General features: G+C 42.1%; 1 protein-coding gene across 2 annotated transcripts in view; it reads left to right on the forward strand.

The window, feature by feature from the left end:
• The window catches only part of B4GALT5 (beta-1,4-galactosyltransferase 5), an 88,593-nt gene that overhangs the window by 48,983 nt on the left and 21,718 nt on the right, over window positions 1–17,892 (forward strand). For both annotated transcript variants that reach the window (XM_050807475.1, XM_050807476.1), the window contains exon 2: window positions 12,065–12,199. In XM_050807475.1, the coding sequence (XP_050663432.1) occupies window positions 12,065–12,199 (135 nt within the window). The remainder of the gene's footprint in view (window positions 1–12,064; window positions 12,200–17,892) is intronic.

Genomic DNA, 17,892 nt, shown 5'->3' on the forward strand with positions numbered 1-17,892 from the left:
CTGTGCGTGTACATATGGGTACTTCTGAGGGTTGGTAGCTGGCCATGCTGTTAAGAATTTTGGGGGAAGCAAAGCTGAAGCTTAGATCAGTAAAGTGCTTACCATAGGCTACCCAGCCAGCTAATATCTGTTTAGACAGCATTTTCGTGTCTAATCTTATGTACAGTTTAATAATTTAACAGATGGTAGACGAATAGGTCAGTGGAAATGTTTATAGGGTACTTCATAGCTGTTAATTTTTACCACTTGGATTTTTTTAATAGCTGGGAATAGTAATTAGGGTGCAAAATGAAACCTATGAATGACTTCGTGATTTTTCCACCTCAAATGAGAAGGATTAGGAAAGCAAAAGATTCCTCAAATCAATTTTTTCTCCCAAAATAATTTTTGGATTATTTACCTTGTTAATGTGTGTATATGTGTCCCCCCTCACCCCAGTTTTCTTTAAACACTTTTTGTATGAAAATTGTCACACAGTTGCTCCAAAATATTTAAATAGATAAGACAATGGGTATAAATTTTGCTGCCAAAAATTCCTTGTATCTTAAAAAAGCTGTGTTTTCTCTCTTAAATGTATGTTAATGTCTTCCAATGCATAGTATGAGTATCCAGCATTTTAAGCAGATTTAAAATGCAAAAATTCTTGATTCACATTAGAGCTTCAAACTTATAAAATTTGGGGGATGCATTATAGTATGAATATTGGCACCCACTCCTGAGTGGAATATTGGAAGCCTGAAATATAGGACATGTTGACAGTAAAGATCCAGGCAATACTGGCCATGTGGGGTGGCTCACGCCTGTAATCCCAGCACTTTGGGAGGCCAAAGTGTGAGGATTGTTTGAGCCAGGGAGGTTAAGGCTGCAGTGAGCCATGATTGTGCCACTGCACTCCAGCCTGGGTGACAGAGCAAGACCCTGTCAACAACAACAACAACAAAACAAGCAAAAAAAAAAAAAAAAAACAAAAAACACTTCAAAAAGATCGAAGTAAAAGGAATCAAAGAAAGTGTGGGCAGCATAGCAGCTGTGGATTCAGGGGATTGAGCATCTGAGAGGCAATAGAGCACGTTTGTTAAAAACCTGGACTCTGGAGACAAAGCCTGCTGTGAAATCTTGGCTCCACATAATCAGATTGCGTATTCAGACCTGAGTTTTTTCATCTCTAAAATGATGGTAACAACCTGCCTCTCAGTTATTGTGAGGATGAAATGAGATAAAACACAGGCATTTGGAAAGGTACCGGCACATAAGGACTCAATAAATGCATTATTATTTGTATAGGAATCCATCTCTTTATAAGCAGAATAAGCAGATTCTTTCTTTACCTGTTGTGCAGAGCAGTGAACACTGATCATCTGCTTGTCTGGGGGTAGCATTCAATTATTTTTCAGGTTGTGCTTTTTCCACAAAATATTGGTCTAAAAAGATAATGCAGGTTTTGCAGATACTCTAGCATGGCAGAAATTGAACTTCAGCATTCCTTTGACACATTTTGTTTGTTTTTCCTTAATTTTTATTGTGCCTTATCTGTGTATTTTGTATATGGGGGAAGGAGAGAGCACTAGCAAGCATAAGCATGAGAGGGAGCCTTCTGTTCTATTTATTCATTTTCTGCTTCTCTTCTCTTTAGATTCTCTTCCCTTTTCTCTTCTTTATGTCAAAAGCATGGACATGTTAAAGAGGTAGAACCTCTGATCCATAGATTGGCTCCAGTGTTTTTCTGGGATTTATTTGACTGTGTTATAAATCCCACCTTTGTTAGTCTGTAGGGGGGGATATTGAGAACAAAGATAGGTGATGTGAGTAAATTTAGGGAAAGAAAACCCAGTCTAACAAGACCCCCCTGAGCACCAAGCAGCACCTTTGCTGAGTGTCATTCTTTCTGACTCCGGTCAGTTGTCCCTGGCTTTATGTCTCGACATTTTCCCTCCACTCTACATGCCATGGAGATGTGGTGTTCCTCTGCATTGCTTCGTGTAGAAAGTACAATGTTTGCTAAGATTCGGGCTTCCAACTTTTATTAACCAACGGGGGGATTCTATACACACAGTCTTATGTAGTTCATCCAAGAATTCAGATGTGGATACTAAAAAGTTCAGTCCTTAATCAGGAGCCAGGAATTTTGAGTAGGTTAGATTTACTTGTTCCGATTGATACCTACTCATTGGTCCACTGGAAATCCAGTCCTGGACCATTTCTGCAGTGTCATGGCTTTGAGAATCAAGTTCAGACCCCAAGTATAGTGCATGAAGCCCTTTCGCTCTTGCTCCCCCCATTTTTCTAGCCTCCTCTCTCATGTTCTTGCCATATGTAACCTTCGCTCCAGCCATACGAAACTTCTTTAACTCCTCAGATGTGTTTCCCCCTGGATGGCTGTTTGTTTTCATTTATGCTGCTCCCTCTCCTGCTTCAGTGCCCTTCTTTCAGGACCATATTCTAAAATTACCTCTTCTGAGAGTATTTTCCTGGCCCCTGCTCCCAATATGATCTAGTAGCCACTCTCCTGTACCCCTGAACAAAGGTGACTGTTCCTCCATTGCAAGGTGATGGCAAGGACCGTGTCTTACTTTATCTCTTTATCCTTAAAGTAGAGGGCGGTCCTGGAACATCATATATATATAATGAGTGTTGAATGAATGCATATCTGAATTACAGTTTGTAACATTTATAAAAGAATTCATCATCTCTTTGTGGCTGGTGTTTGATAGAAGTGTAAAAAGTCCTTGGGACATGATGTATCTTCATTATTATTATTACTACTCCCGCCCCCCTGCTTTTTGAGAGACAAGGTCTTGCTCTGTTGCCCAGGCTGGAGTGCAGTGGCATGGTCATAACTCATGGCAGCTCAAACTCCTGAGCTCGAAGGATTCTTCTACCTTAGCCTCCCAAGTAGCTTGGGAATACACCATCATGCCCAGCTGATTTTTAAATTTTTTTGTAGAGATGGAGCCTCACTAGGAACAGCTCAGGTTGTTCTCAAACTCCTAGCCTCAAGTGATCCTCCTGCTTAGGCCTACCAAAGTGCTGGGATTACAGGCATGAGCCACTGTGCCCTGCTCTGTTTCTTCATTAAATAAAGTTGGGAACTTGGCCACTCCTGGAGAGTAAGTGGCCACTTTACTTTTCTCCTTTTGGAGAAAGCTTGAAGTCCAGCAGAACAGTAACTCACTTAACCTGACAGTCGCAACACATTAATTAACAACTTTGTTTTTCTTTTGGAAAAAAACTGCAAATCTGTAGACATTGGGAAAATAGTACAATAAATATATGCTCTACACCTGAGTTCACCAGTTTTTAGCATTTTGTCACATTTGCTTTAACTTTTTGTATGCATACCTAAGCTCATACATGCATATGTGCAGATGCACACTTTTTTTTAAGAAATATTTGAAAGTTGTAGACATCATGATGCTAAACCTCTAAATACTTTAATATACATCTCCTAAGAATAAGTGCATTCCACATAACCACAACACTATGATTAAACTTAAGCTTAACATTTAGTAATATCTGATATACATTCCATGTTTAATTTTTCTCACTTGTCTCAAAAATATCTATTTTAGCACTCTGATTTTTCTACTCAGAATTTGGTCAAAGTTCACGTATCGCGTTTAGTTATGTCTCTAATCTAGAATAGCCCCTGCCTTTTTTTGGTCCAAATCAGTTATTTTGTAGAATATCCTATATTCTTTCAGCCTGAAGAATCTAGAGAGAGAGAGAGAGAGAGAGAGAGAGAGTGTGTGTGTGTGTGTGTGTGTGTATTTGTATTTGGATACCTCATCTTTAAAAAAATATAAATGTTAGCTGTTTGTAGGGGGGGCACTCGACTGTGGTCCCAGCTTCTCCTGAGGCTGAGTTGGGAGGATCACTTGAGCCCAGGAGTTGGAGGCTTCACTGAGCCATGATCATGCCACTGCACTCCAACCTGGATGACAGAGTGAGATCCCAACTCTTAAGAAAGAAAAAAAGAATATCCCATATTCTAGATTTATCTTCTTGTTTCCTCTTCAGTAGATTAGCAAGAATATTATATAGGAAGTAAATATCTTACATTGCATTAGGAGCCTGGAACTGTAGGCTGTTCTAATATTGGGGTTGCTGAGTTGAGACATTTGGTAAAGGGATGACCTGCTAGATCTTCCTCTTGTGCAGCAAAATTACAAATGTCAGTTGTGATCAATATGTAATTTGTGGGGTGGTGCATTGAGGATGTGTTTTGACTATCCTCTTCAACAACCCTTTCACCTGAGAGTTGTAGCATCCGTTGATTTCCATGTCATGGTTATGACTCAAATATGACTGTAATCAACAGACCTGCTAAACAGAGATCCAGATTCTTTATGGTTCTTTTTGTCCTTACAGTATATCTCTCAAAGAATGTATCGAAACACTTCTCTGTGGGTTTTGTTTTCAGTATGATATATTATTAGAATTATTTGTTTGTGTTTGTATTTAGTTTAGGGCTTGCCCATTTAAACACACACACACACACACACACACACACACACACATATATATATATATATTTTTTTTTAGATGAATTCTCACTATGTTGCCCTGGCTGGACTTAAACTCCTGGGCTCAAGTCATCCTTCTGCCTCAACCTCCCAAGTAGCTGGGACCATAAGTGTATGCCACCATGCCCAGCTAGATAATTTTTTTAATATGTAAATGTCCAAAATATAAAAGGTATACTCAGGCCTCAGTCCTACCCCTGTGTTTTTATTAGTTTCTGGTTTACTCTTCCTATGTTTTTTTTGGTAAAAATATGTGAGTGCAAATCAATTTCCCTTTATTAAGTAGCATAATATGTCTTGGAAGTCAGTTCATGGGTTTTGCTCACCTTATTTTTGGGGGAGGTAAATTTTGTTGACATATAACATTAAAATGTGTACACGTAAGCAAAAAGCTTGGTGAATGTTTAGAAAATGAATATATCTGAATAACCAGCATCCAGGTTAAGAAATAAGATGACCAGAAGCCACCTTCGACTCTCCTGCACCCAAGGGTAGCAATTCTCCTGACTTTTATATTGTAGATTATTAGCTGGGCGTGTTTTTGTATTTTATCTACATGGAATCATACCACATGTGTTCTTTTGTGTCTGGCTGCTTCGCGTCACATAAAGTGTGGGATTTATTTATGTGAATGCATGCAGTTCTAGTTTATTTATTCCTGTTGCTGTATAGTATTCCAAAATTGGAATAGGCTACAAATAATTTAATTAACTTCTGAGTTCTTTCTAGTTTTGGACTATAACAAATGTTTTCTCATTCTTTTTTATGGTCTCATGATGGGAGTGAGTATAAAAATTTATTCAACCAGTCTCCTTTGGATGGTCATTTAGGCTTTTTTCCCCAGTGTTTTTCTACTACAAATATTATTGCACAAGGTTTTGAATAAATTTGTGCATTATAGTGTGGAACATGTTTTTAAAAGCTTTATGAGGAATGAGAGTAACACCATTTTGGGGGAAAGCTAATCTTTTTGGTAGTGCTGCTCAATTGGTGGAAAGGAATTACTCAGCTTTTCTTAGAAACAGGTTAGTGCAGTGAAACTGGTTAACTTACAGTATTTTGGGTTCCTCTCAGAAAGGAGGAGGGGGCTAATGCAAAATAAAGAGAAGGGCTTGAAATCCATCTCCATGCCTCCTGGAGTTCAGAAAACTCAATTGTATATTGTCTCAACTTACTTTTTAAAAAACATTCAGATATTTATTGTGCATCCTCTGTGTTCCCGACGCATTGTTCTAGCCACCGGGGGTACAGCATTAAAGGAAGTAAGCAACAGCCTTGCCCTAATGGAGCTCACGTTTTCATGGGGGACGAGATAAATTTTAAAATATGTAGTACGTTAAGTAGAAAACCAAAGCAGAGGAGGGTGATTGGTGTTTGGCTGTGAGTATGTGTGTGTTGTATGTTTGCATGTGTTGGGGAGGAGACACAGATTGTAAAAAGTGTTCCGGAAGAGAATGGTGTCTTTTCTGGTTCTGAACCCTGTTTCAGCTTACCAAGCCAACCACAGCAAACGTTAAGGATACACATTAAGGATCAGTGAGAAAGGAGTAGGTTTTCCTGTTCGAATCAGAAGCAGAGAGGAAGAAAGGCACCATTGTGTGGCCAAGAGATGGCCGAAGGGCAGGAAACCCAGTCCTTAGCCCTGGAAACTCTCCAGTTAAGCCATGGCCCAAGGCTGCTAACACTGGCATCTGGATGGAAATTTCTAATTGTGTAGACCTGAGTGGGGCTTATTTTTCTCAACTGAATTATGGTTATAGGTGAGAGATCCCTCCTCCTAGATACTGAGGCTGGATAATAATCACATTGTCTCATGAAAGTGTAAAACAAATTATTAGTAAGTGTGAATTTGTGTTAAATGTTGTCTTCACATTTACCACACTGCATTGTAATTTGTTGAGTTTTGTCTATACATTACTTATCTATTCAGTGTTGCCTTATGCATGCTTGGCCTCCAGTGCCCTCGTACTGTGCCTAAAAAGCACACCGTAAAGGAGGGGCTCAGTAGAGACTGGTTGAAACTGGAGGATTTAACCACTGCACACCAACTTAAATTTTTGTTTGTTTTTGAGACGGAGTCTCTCTGTAGCCCAGGCAGGAGGAGTGCAGTGGCGCGATCTAGGCTCACTGCAAGCTCCGCTTCCTGGGTTCACGCCGTTCTCCTGCCTCAGCCTCCCGAGTTGCTGGGACTACAGGTGCCTGCCACCACGCCCGGCTAATTTTTTGTATTTTTTGTATTTTTAGTAGAGACGGGGTTTCACTGTGTTAGCCAGGATGATCTCGGCCTAAAATTGTTTTTTTAAACTGTGATTCAGCCACTGCTGCTCAGGACTGTGTTATTGGAAAGTACTGCTTTCAGAATTTTCAAAGTTAGCTGGGTGCGGTGGCTCACATCTGTAATCCCAACACTTTGGGGGAGGCCAAGGCAGGCGGATCACCTGAGTTCAGGAGTTCAAGACCAGTCTGGCCAACATGGTGAAACCCTGTCTCTACCAAAATACAAAAATTAGCTGGGCATGATGGCGGGTGCCTGTAATCCCAGCTACTCAGGAGGCTGAGGCAGGAGAATCGCTTCAACCTGGGAAGCGGAGGTTGCAGTGAGCCGAGATGCGCCCCTGCACTCCAGCCTGGGCGACAGAAGGAGACTGCACCTCAAAAAAAAAAAAAAAAAAAAAAAAATTAAAAAAAAACAAAGCTCATCAAAATGTATGCAGCACCTCAGTTCACCTCTCTGGTTTTGACTTCACTAACCATATGACCGTGGGCAAATTACCCCTGGAGGACTCGACTTCCTATTCTAAAATTATTAAACACTCCAGATGATATGTACTTCACAGAGATGTGAATTTTGAATGAGATAATTTAGATTGAAAACAATATCTGTATGCATATGTACTTCCTAGTTTAGGCCAGAGCCATGGCCTAAGTTTATTAACAAGACTGCTTTTTTGTTGTTGTTAACCAGACAGCATCTCACTGTCACCCAGGCTGGAGTGCAGTGGCACAATCATGGTTCACTGCAGCCTTGATCTCCTGGGTGAGACGCTGGGACTACAGGTGTACGCTACCACACTTGGCTAGTATTTTTAAAATTTATTTTTGTAGAGACAGGGTTTTGCTGTATTGCCCAGGCTGGTCTTGAACTCCTGGCCTCAAGCGATCCTCCTGCCTCTGCCTCCCAAAGTGCTGGGATTACAGGTGTGAGCCACTGCACCCAGCCAGTAACCAGACTTTTAATAGAGACACCTGAAAGGTCCTACAGTTTGATCTGTATAACCAACTGCATGAGCACTGTACAGGAGAAGGGCAATTTAGCATCTCTAATAAGATTAAGGGGATTTTGCCTCTAGCAAGCTTGATATGAATTAGTAATAGGATGTGACTGCTGTTTACCAACCACATTCAGCAAAGATTGATTGATTGATTACCTAACCATGTAATGGAAGTTTAAAAAGTCTATTCATAGAAATATCCGAAGCTGAATTTTCCAGAGTAAGTTCAGCAGAGACTCACTTGATGTGCTGGTTTGGGAAATGGCAGGCTAGATAACTAAACGTCTCTCTTCTGGGAATTTCTGGGCCTTGAGTTATTGTGCATTGTGAATCTCCAAAAAGGGGCTTGCTTTGACAGATCTGTGATAACAGATGGAACAGGGCTGCTGGTGGTTTGTGTGTTTCTAGGCTCATCCTACTGCATCTGGACCACTCTGTTCGTGTAGTCACCACCCTTTGTGTGTGTAGACAACTGGGCCAGTATTCAGAGAGCTCAACCTAGATGGGGAGTGAAGTTGTGATGATAAGGTTATGATGATGAAGTTGTGAAGTTGTGATATGGGAGGGGCACACACAGAAGGGGCCTGAGCAGGAGAAGGTGGCTGGGGAAGGTTGAGAGAGAACCAATGGGCAAAAGTGACTGGGCCAGCCTGGCCAACAGGCTGAAACCCCGTCTCTATGAAAAATACAAAAATTAGCTGGGCACGGTAGCATGCACCTGTAGTCCCAGCTACTTGGGAGGCTGAGGCACGAGAATCGCTTGAACCCAGGAGGTGGAGGTTGCAGTGAGCCAAGATTCTGCCACTGTACTCCAGCCTGAACAACAGAGTGAGACTCTGTCTCAAAAAAAAAAAAAAAAAAAAAAAAAAAAAAGTGACTGGGAAACATTTTGGACCCAACCAAAGTAGGTTTTCTTTGCTGATGTCTGTATTTTCCCTGTTGACTCCGGGTTCTTGGAGGTCATAGTTCCCCAGTAGTGTGAAGCATTAGATGATATTGACGAGTGTTCCTTAAAATCCCATCCAATCCCAAGTTGTGGATTTGTGATCATTTCCTTTTGTTTGGCAATCTTTACTCCCTCAGTTTTTATTTTTTTAGCATTGTGCTAGTTCCTTTGGATAATTAGAAAAAATAATAATATGTGGTTTATGTGAATTTATTAGTTGAATGACGAGACTAACACAAGACAGTTGTTAGCTAACTAAGTCAACATAGAAACAAATCCAAGTTTTGATAGTCTGTAATAGACCAGCACAGAAACTGGAGAACGGGGAAGACTGGCACAGTACTGAAAGCTTCCTCAGGAAGTCTGTGCACTGGTGTTTGAAGGATTAATAGGATTTGCACAGCAGGAAGAATAGACCCATTGCTGTAGCAGCAGCTCAAGGATAAAGGCAAGAGACGTAGAAGACTTTTGAACAGGAACTGTGTGGATAACTCTGTAATTAAGAGAGATCAAGAAAGATCCATCTGGCAGCTTCATGCAGGAGATGACGATGTGAGAGCTATCTCTTTAAGAGTAATCATTTAAGCCATGCGGGTGCTTGAAATCTTTCAGAGAGAGGTTGTGGCTAGAACATGGATGAGCGAGGTATAAAAGCTTAGTGGTTAAGAGCACAGACACACTGGGTTCAAATCCTAGTGTTCTCAGTTGACCTTTGTGAAGATACTTGGAGAAACTGAAGCCTAGAAGTTGTTTGTAAATTGGATAGTATTACTTGCCTCTTAGGATAATTATGAGGATTAAATGCGATAAGGAATTATGTAATTAAGTGCTCAATAGATGTTGCTTACATTTATTATGTGGCCGGAGTTCCCTCGAGCAGTGGTTATAGAAGTGTGGTCCTTAGTCCAGCACCATTTTGTCACCTGCGAGCTTGTTACAAGTGCAAATTCATGGGCCCCACTCAGACCAGCTGCATCAGTCTGGGTAGTGGGACCTAGGAAACAGGCTTCTTAAAAGCACTCTGGCAGATGGGTGGGAAACATTAGAGAATGACGGCCCTAGAGAAATCCTCTAGTTGGGATTCAAAGCTAAGAAAGGGAGAGTGTTTAAAGGAGGGACTAAGCCACTGTGTCCTTTGCAGTACAGAGGAAAGGAGGTAGTGAATTATTGGTGGCACCTAACTAAAAGCTTTACACAAGATTCTCAATAAATACAATAAATAATAAATGCAATAAAAGCTTTATACAAAAATTTCAATAAGACAGCTGGTTTAGTAATATGTTGGGGATGAAAAGAAGATTTCAGGGCAGTGGGAACCTACTGTACAGCCCAAATGATTAAAAAAATAAAAACCACAGGACTGAATTAGAAATGTGACATTAGATGAAGTTTAAATCTTAGGTTTAACAGGTATTTGCGGCCTGCCCCCCTACTGTGACCGGCAGTGTGCTCTCTGCTGGAAATGTAGAATGAGGTGTTATTCCTGCTTTCAGAGATTTCACACAGTTAACACTTTTTTAATAATTGGAAGCTGTCTTTTTTCCTTAAAATCTTTCCTAGCTACTAGAGAATTAAACACAATATCTGATCTATTCTCCGATTGTGTCAGAAGTTAAGCGTAGGGCTGTCTCCCAACCAGTGCAAGGCTGCATTTGAAAGTGATACCTCATTTCTGAAAGCATTCTAAACACTGGTCCTTTTTGCTTATTATTTTATGGCTTGGAATATACCTTAGAGAAGATTTGAAATCTTTTGAAAGATTTCATGTCCCTACTTAATGTTGGCCACGTGGGGTTTTTGACATTATGCTAACCCACCCCACCTCTGTCATTTCCAGTATAAAGCACCAAAAGCACTAGCTTGAAATACAGTGACTTCTAAACTTCGTCCATTAATTCATTCAGGCATTGTTTGTTGCACATTATATACAGGATACCGCTTTAATAGGGATGAAACATAATGTCAGCCACGTGTCTTGTCAAAGAGCCAGAATCCACATCCCAAGGCCAGATATATTGAGTGTGGAGGAGGCACCGGGACGTGGTCCCAAGGTTAGCCAAGTGGTTAGATGAATCCACCTCCAGACACCCACAGTTTAGGTTTGTAAATGTTCCACCCTTGTAACACATCCCCCTTTCACAATGACAAAGGCAATTTGAGGGAATTAGAGTGACTGGTTAAGAAACTATGTTTTAAAATCTCACTGTTTCTTGAAAATAGATGGCATAGCAGTGGAGTTTGCAAGTAGAATATAGGAATTACATTTTGGTGTGTTTGTGACTTTCTAGTTTTGTATCATAGAGTGACTTCGGGAAAATGCAAGTGGAGATCACTTTCCAAAGAAGACTAGACTGGCTGGTTAATCTGAACACTCATTTGTTAAGAGCATGTTTTAATTGACCTTGGACTGTGCTCTTTCCCTATTGCTTTGGACTTTTGGGCTGGCTGGGTGGATAGTGAGGACTGCAAATACTCTTTCGTTACTCCTTTTTCTTTCCAAATCCCCCAAGGGTAAGTGGTTGGAGCCTCAGTCTACCCCTTTGAAAAGGTTGCTAAGACCAGACCATGGCTTGGGTGCTTCTAGCAGGCACAGTCAGTGGTTTCTTCCTCTGTGAAGAACCATGAACTAATTCTGAGAAGGTGAACTTAAAGAGAGCAGAAACCTTTAAAAAAAAAAAAAAGTTGCTGGGCGCGGTGGCTCAAGCCTGTAATCCCAGTACTTTGGGAGGCTGAGACGGGCGGATCACGAGGTCAGGAGATCGAGACCATCCTGGCTAACACAGTGAAACCCCGTCTCTACTAAAAAATACAAAAAACTAGCTGGGCGAGGTGGTGGGCGCCTGTAGTCCCAGCTACTCGGGAGGCTGAGGCAGGAGAATGGCGTGAACCTGGGAGGCGGAGCTTGCAGTGAGCTGAGATCCGGCCACTGCACTCCAGCCTGGGCGACAGAGTAAGACTCCGTCTCAAAAAAAAAAAAAAAGTTTTAACTAATTCATAAAGGTCTTTCTGATGATCAGAATGCTAGAATACAGGTTGGGTATTTGGAGACCAGATGGAATTTTTTTTTTTTTTTTAAGTTTATGGTTTTTCTAGAACTGCTGGATATTGACAGAAATTCCTCTAAGCCCTACTAGCTACCCAAAGGATGTTGGTGTCCTGAAAGGTATGGAAAATAGAGCTATGGTCGTGTAGGGTTTTAAAAGAACTAAAAGAGGCTTTAAAGGCCCAAAAAGAAAAAAAATCCATAGCTATGTGGTACGTTTTTTTTTAAATGATTGCTTCTGAATCCACCTCTTTTTCCCCTTTCTTTTTGCTTTATGCAGTGAACACCTACCTCTTCATGATGCAAGCTCAAGGCATTCTGATCCGGGACAACGTGAGAACAATCGGTGCTCAGGTTTATGAGCAGGTGCTTCGGAGTGCTTATGCCAAGAGGAACAGCAGTGTAAATGACTCAGGTATATTTTTAGTAAAGAGGTCGTCTGATTAGAATATCTCCTCCCAAGAGAGGTAAATTCGGTTGCAATAATTATTTTCAATGGGAAAAGTGCATAGTAAAAGAGGGATTTGGCTTTTACTTCACTGCTAAAAAAGCTCTTGCTAAATGAATCCTCGTTCATTTTTATTAACAATATGACTCAGTCTGTTTGTGTTGCTATAAAAGAGTACTTGAGACTGGGTAATTTACAAAGAAAAAGGATTTATTTGGCTCACGGTTCTGTAGACTATACAGAAAGTGTAACACCAGCACCTGCTTCTGGTGAGGACCTCAGGCTGCCTCCACTCTTGGTGGACGGGAAGGGGAAGCCCGTGTGTGTGGTAAGAGAAAGCAATGTGGCAGTGAGAGGAGGACAATGCCAGGCTGTTCTTAACAACCAGCTCTTGTGGGAGCTAATAGAGGAGAACTCACTCATTACCACAACAGCAGCAAGCCATTTATGAGGGATCTGCCCCTGTGACCCAGATACCTCCTATAGGCCCCACCTCCATCACTGGGGTCATCGTTTCAGCATGAGGTTTGCAGGGGACAGACGTTTAAACTATAGCATAATACGTTAAGAGTGACTGAATGACTACTACTTTTCTTTTTTCTTTTTCTTTTTTTTTTTTGAGACGGAGTTTTGTTCCTGTCATCCAGGCTGGAGTGCATCAGGTGATTTCGGCTCACTGCAACCTCCACTTCCCCAGTTCGAGCAATTCTTGTACCTCAGCCTCCTGAGTAGCTGGGATTACAGGAGCACGCCACCATGCCTGGCTAATTTTTGTATTTTTAGTAGAGATGGGGTTTCACCATGTTGGCCAGGTTGGTCTTGAACTTCTAACCTCAAGTGATCTGCCTGCCTCGGCCTCCCAAAGCGCTGGGATTACAGGCATAAGCCACTGTACCAGGCCTTTCTTTTTAACTCTTTCAAAAACTGAATACAGGAAGGAAGTAATACTTCCACATGATTAAATGGGACTCTCTTGAGGCCTCTGTAGTTCAGCCAGGGATGGTTTTTATTTAAAAAATAGATTCTGGAATTTCATTTTGCTAAGGATTCAGGATTTGCCTCTTATTTCTTTAACTGAGGACTGATGTGCTTTCTGGGTTTGTGTGGGTTTTTTTGAGATGGAGTTTTGCTCTTGTCACCCAGGCTGGAGTGCAGTGGTGTTATCTCGGCTCATTGTAACCTCTGCCTCCCGGGTTCAACCAATTCTCCTGCCTCAGCCTCCTGAGTAGCTGGGGTTACAGGTGTGTGCCACCACGCCTGGCTAACTTTTGTATTTTTAGTAGAAATGGGCTTTTGCCATGTTGCCCAGGCTGGTCTCAAACTCCTGACCTCAGGCGATCTGCCTGCCTTAGCCTCCCAAAGTGTTGGGATTAACAGACGTGAACCACTGTGCCGGGCTTTTTTTTTTTTTTTTTTTCTCTTGAGACAGCATCTCACTTTGTCTCCTAGGCTGGAGTGCAGTGGCATGATCTTGGCTCACTGCAGCCTTGACCTCCCAGGTCCGAATGATTTTCCTGCTTTGACCTCCCAAAGTGCTAGGATTAAGGTGTGAGCCACCGTGGCTCATTTTTTGTATTGTTTGTAGACATGGCTAATTTTTGTATTTTTTGTAGACACGGCTTTCACCATGTTGCCCAGGCTGGTCTTGTACTCCTGAGCTCAAGCAATCCACCTGCCTTGGCCTCCCAAAGTGCTATAAGATTACAGGCATGAGCCACCGTACCCAGCCTCCTGTGGCTTCTTAATGATTTCGTCTAAGCCCAATATTTTAAAATATTTAAATTAAAAAAAAATTCTCCCACTAAATCAGTCCTCTCTCCTTCTCTAATAGGTTATAAGATTTTTCGAAGTTCACTGTCGAATGTGAAATTGCTTTGCAAATGTTGCAAATGCGAATTATTCTGTGGTGCATAGGAAATCAAGGGAAAGCATTGCCTCTCTTAAAAGAATTGCCTCTCCTTAAAAGAATTGACCACATCCTAATTTATCAGTTTCCTCTGCTGACCACTTTAGCAACAGAGGACTGTAGTTAGCAAACTGGTAAACTTTTGATACTTCCTTTCTTGTTTGCAAAGAGCAAGTGAATGACATTTCAGAGCCTTTTAGACAAATTGTGGTTGCGCTGGGTCAAGTTGCCTGAGCTCTGAGCCATACCTGGGAGAGGAAACCCCCTGCAGTTTCTGTCTTGCATGTGGTGGTAGGTTTTGCACACAATCCGCACACAGAGTCTCACTTGACTCATGTGTGGCTCTGTCAGTAAAGGCAGGATTTTATGCTGTTTCCATTTTTCATACATGGTACATATAATCTTGGGGAAGATGGTGCAGCTTGATCATGTGACTCTTTACCTAAACCCTGCCAAAATCCTGCTTCTAGTTAGGTGAAGAAACCAGGGAGTACTGACTGCCCTTCCAGAGCACTCTCCCCTGTATAGTACTGAGTAAGGGAACGTTTGTGTCCTCATGACATTTATCCAGTCCAGATATCATACTTCTGCAGTGTTAGATGAGGCTAGAATGTCTGTCTCTCTGGACATTTGGCAGTACTGGCAATTCTCTCAGAAGTTAGAGGGGCATGCAACAGGACCCCATTTCCACACCACCACTGGTCTGGCAACACAGGATTGCGCTACTTCCGGAGTTGTTGTCTTTGAAAACTGAGTACAGAAGTGAGTTTCACCGTTGGAGGGTGTGTCCAGTGACCCATTATTATTGAACTTGGTGTGCTTTTATTCTCAAATTATCATACGCCCAAATAATTTTTCCTTGCATCTCTCTGGTTAGAACAATCTATTTTTTGTTAAATGTGTTTATTTCTCTAATAGAGTGGAAATCTTTGCCATCAGGGACTCTCTTACTGTTTATTAGATACTTGACTCACATGATTTCATGTAGTCCCTCACAGGAAGCCAGAAGGTAGCTACTTTGTCCCCATTGTAGGGATAAAAGGAACAAGGCACACGGAAGTCATAGAACTTGATGCAGCAGCAGGGTTAGGTAGGGTTTGCTGATTCTCTGACTCCAGGGCCTGTCCCCTGAATCCCAGTAATGGCTTCATTCCTTTTGTCATCTTTGTATTTTTAGTACCTTATACACTGCCTAGCCCATAGGAAGCACTTGGTAAATTATTTTTGTATGCATGCAGGAATAAATTTAACAAGAAAGTGCATTTTAAGTGTTGTAGCATGTTTCTAAGGAAGTCACCATCTTGATGAGCTACTGTGTCACTGGCACATCTTTGGCGAGTAAGTACAGGTTGAGCATCCCCCGTCAGAAAATACCAACTCCAGACTGCTCCAGAATCCACACGTGATAAAACCTTGAGTGCCAACACGACACTTAAAGAAAATATGCAATGGAGCATTCCAGATTTCGGATTTTTAGATTTGGGTTGATCAACTGGTAAGTGTAATGCAAATATTTCAGAATCTGAAAAAATCAGAAATCTGAAACACTTCTGGTCCTAAGCATTTCAGATAAAGGGATACTCAACCTATACTGAAAAGAAAATAGCATTTCACTGAAAGTGTATTGAATGAAAACCCATCATTCTTCTTCCTTTCAAAACAGTGTCTACTTAGCACAGTCAGAGAGGGTATTCTGGGCCCAAGACTGCTGAGACAGTCAGATGACTGACACCTCTGGCTGGATAACTTCTGCCTGGAGCACTGTTGGCTTAATGGTGGTAACCTGGACTATGCACCATCCCCTTCTGAAATAATGCTGAGGCACATACCCACATTCAGCCATCTGCATTAGGCCAAGCATAGCTCAAAAGCCCAGGGTGACATTTAAATAATGCTGATTTTCTTTAAGTTTAAAAGCAACGTGGTGATTATTGAATGAAAACAGACTTTTGGGGATGGGGGCTGTGAATCTGGAAAAAAGCCTGAAGTAGTGACCAGGAGAAGCTTCCTGTTGTCACTGAAAGCCATTGGTTTGTGAGATTGTGAATCTGCAGAGTGAGTAAAGTCATGCTGGTGTCCTTTGTAATCTGTTAGTGGAGTGGGTCATCTTCACCTCTTTCTCCATGGTTTTAGATGTCCAGTCTGTAGTCTTTGATGTGGCTACCCTCCCAGTAGGTAGGTCGTCATTCTTAAATGGACTAACTCTTGAAGAATTAATTCTTTATATTTCACAGATTATTTGTCCCAGTGGCATCTTTCTAGTATCTATAAATTGCCATATTTTTCTCAAGCAGAGAGGCAAGTGTTTGGTCTTTTCTCAGATGGGAGGGGAAAGTGGTGATTCTTGCTGGGGTCCATTGATCAGCACTTCCGGTTCCTTCTCAACTGGATTTGGTAACACAAGGGAGAAGGCAGGTTTTTTACCTCCTCCAGGTATTAGGGTAGCCAATACCAAGCTTAGCTATACATTGGAATTCCCAGGGAGCGTTCCAAAGTACTGATGTATGTCTGTGCCTGACTGCTAGAGATTCTTATTTAATTGGTCTGAGGTGTAGCCTGAGTGTTAGAATTTTGTTTGTATGTTTGTTTTTGTTTTGAGACAGTCTTGCTCTGTCACCCAGGCTGGAGTGCAGTGGCACCATCTCAGCTCACTGCAACTTCCGCCTCCTAGGTTCAAGTGATTCTCCTGCCTCAGCCTCCTGAGTAGCTGGGACACCAGGCGGGTGCCACCATGCCCGGCTAATTTTTGTATTTTTAGTAGAGATGAGGTTTCACCATGTTGCCCAGGCTGGTCTCAGACTCCTGGCTTCAAGTGATCTGCTCACCTTGGCCTTCCAAAGTGCTGGGATTACAGGCATGAGCCACCACATCCAGCCTGGTGTTAGAATTTTTGAAAGCTTCCTAGATGATTCTAATGTGCAGCCAAGGCTGCTGAACCACTGGTGTGAAGCAATGCTGAATAAGCAGCTGCTGCTGGACAGAAATGTTGGTCTGCAAGCCCATGATATCAGCAGCCGTTTGAACCTGTAGGTAGGAGTTTGTTGTTTTTTCCCCATTTTCTATCTATTTTTTTTGAGATCTTTTGACTCACACTTTTTTTTTTTTTGAGATGGAGTCTCGCTCTGTTGCCCAGGCTGGAGTACAGTGGGGTGATCTTGTCTTGCTGCAACCTCCGCCTCCCAGGTTCAAGCAATTCTCCTACCTCAGCCTTCTGAGTAGCTGGGATTACCGGCACCCACCACCATGCCCAGCTAATTTTTCTATGTTTAGTAGAGATAGGGTTTCACCATGTTGGCCAGGCTGGTCTTGAACTCCTGACCTCAGGTGATCCACCTATCTTGGCCTCTCAAAGTGCTGGGATTACAGGTGTGAGCCACTGTGCCTGGCCTGTTTTCCCATTTTCTTTTTTGAGATGAAGTCTCACTCTATTGCCCAGGCTGGAGTGCAGTGGCGGGATCTCGGCTCACTGCAACCTCCACCTTTTGGATTCAAGCAGTTCTCCTGCCTCGGTCTCCTTTGTAGCTGGGACTACAGGCATGTGCCACCATGCCTGGCTAATTTTTTGTATTTTTAGTAAGAGACAGGGTTTCACCATGTTGGTCAGGCTGGTCTCTCAAACTCCTGACCTCAGGTGACCCACCTTGGCCTTCCAAAATGCTGAGGTTACAGGTGTGAGCCACCATGCCTGGCTTGTTTTCCCATTTTCTAAATGTAAAAGTGGCTGCCTTCGTTGCCCTTCAAGAAGAACACGTCT

Source organism: Macaca thibetana, chromosome 10 (assembly GCF_024542745.1).
Source record: "Macaca thibetana thibetana isolate TM-01 chromosome 10, ASM2454274v1, whole genome shotgun sequence".
In the NCBI taxonomy this organism is placed as follows: Eukaryota; Metazoa; Chordata; class Mammalia; order Primates; family Cercopithecidae; genus Macaca; species Macaca thibetana.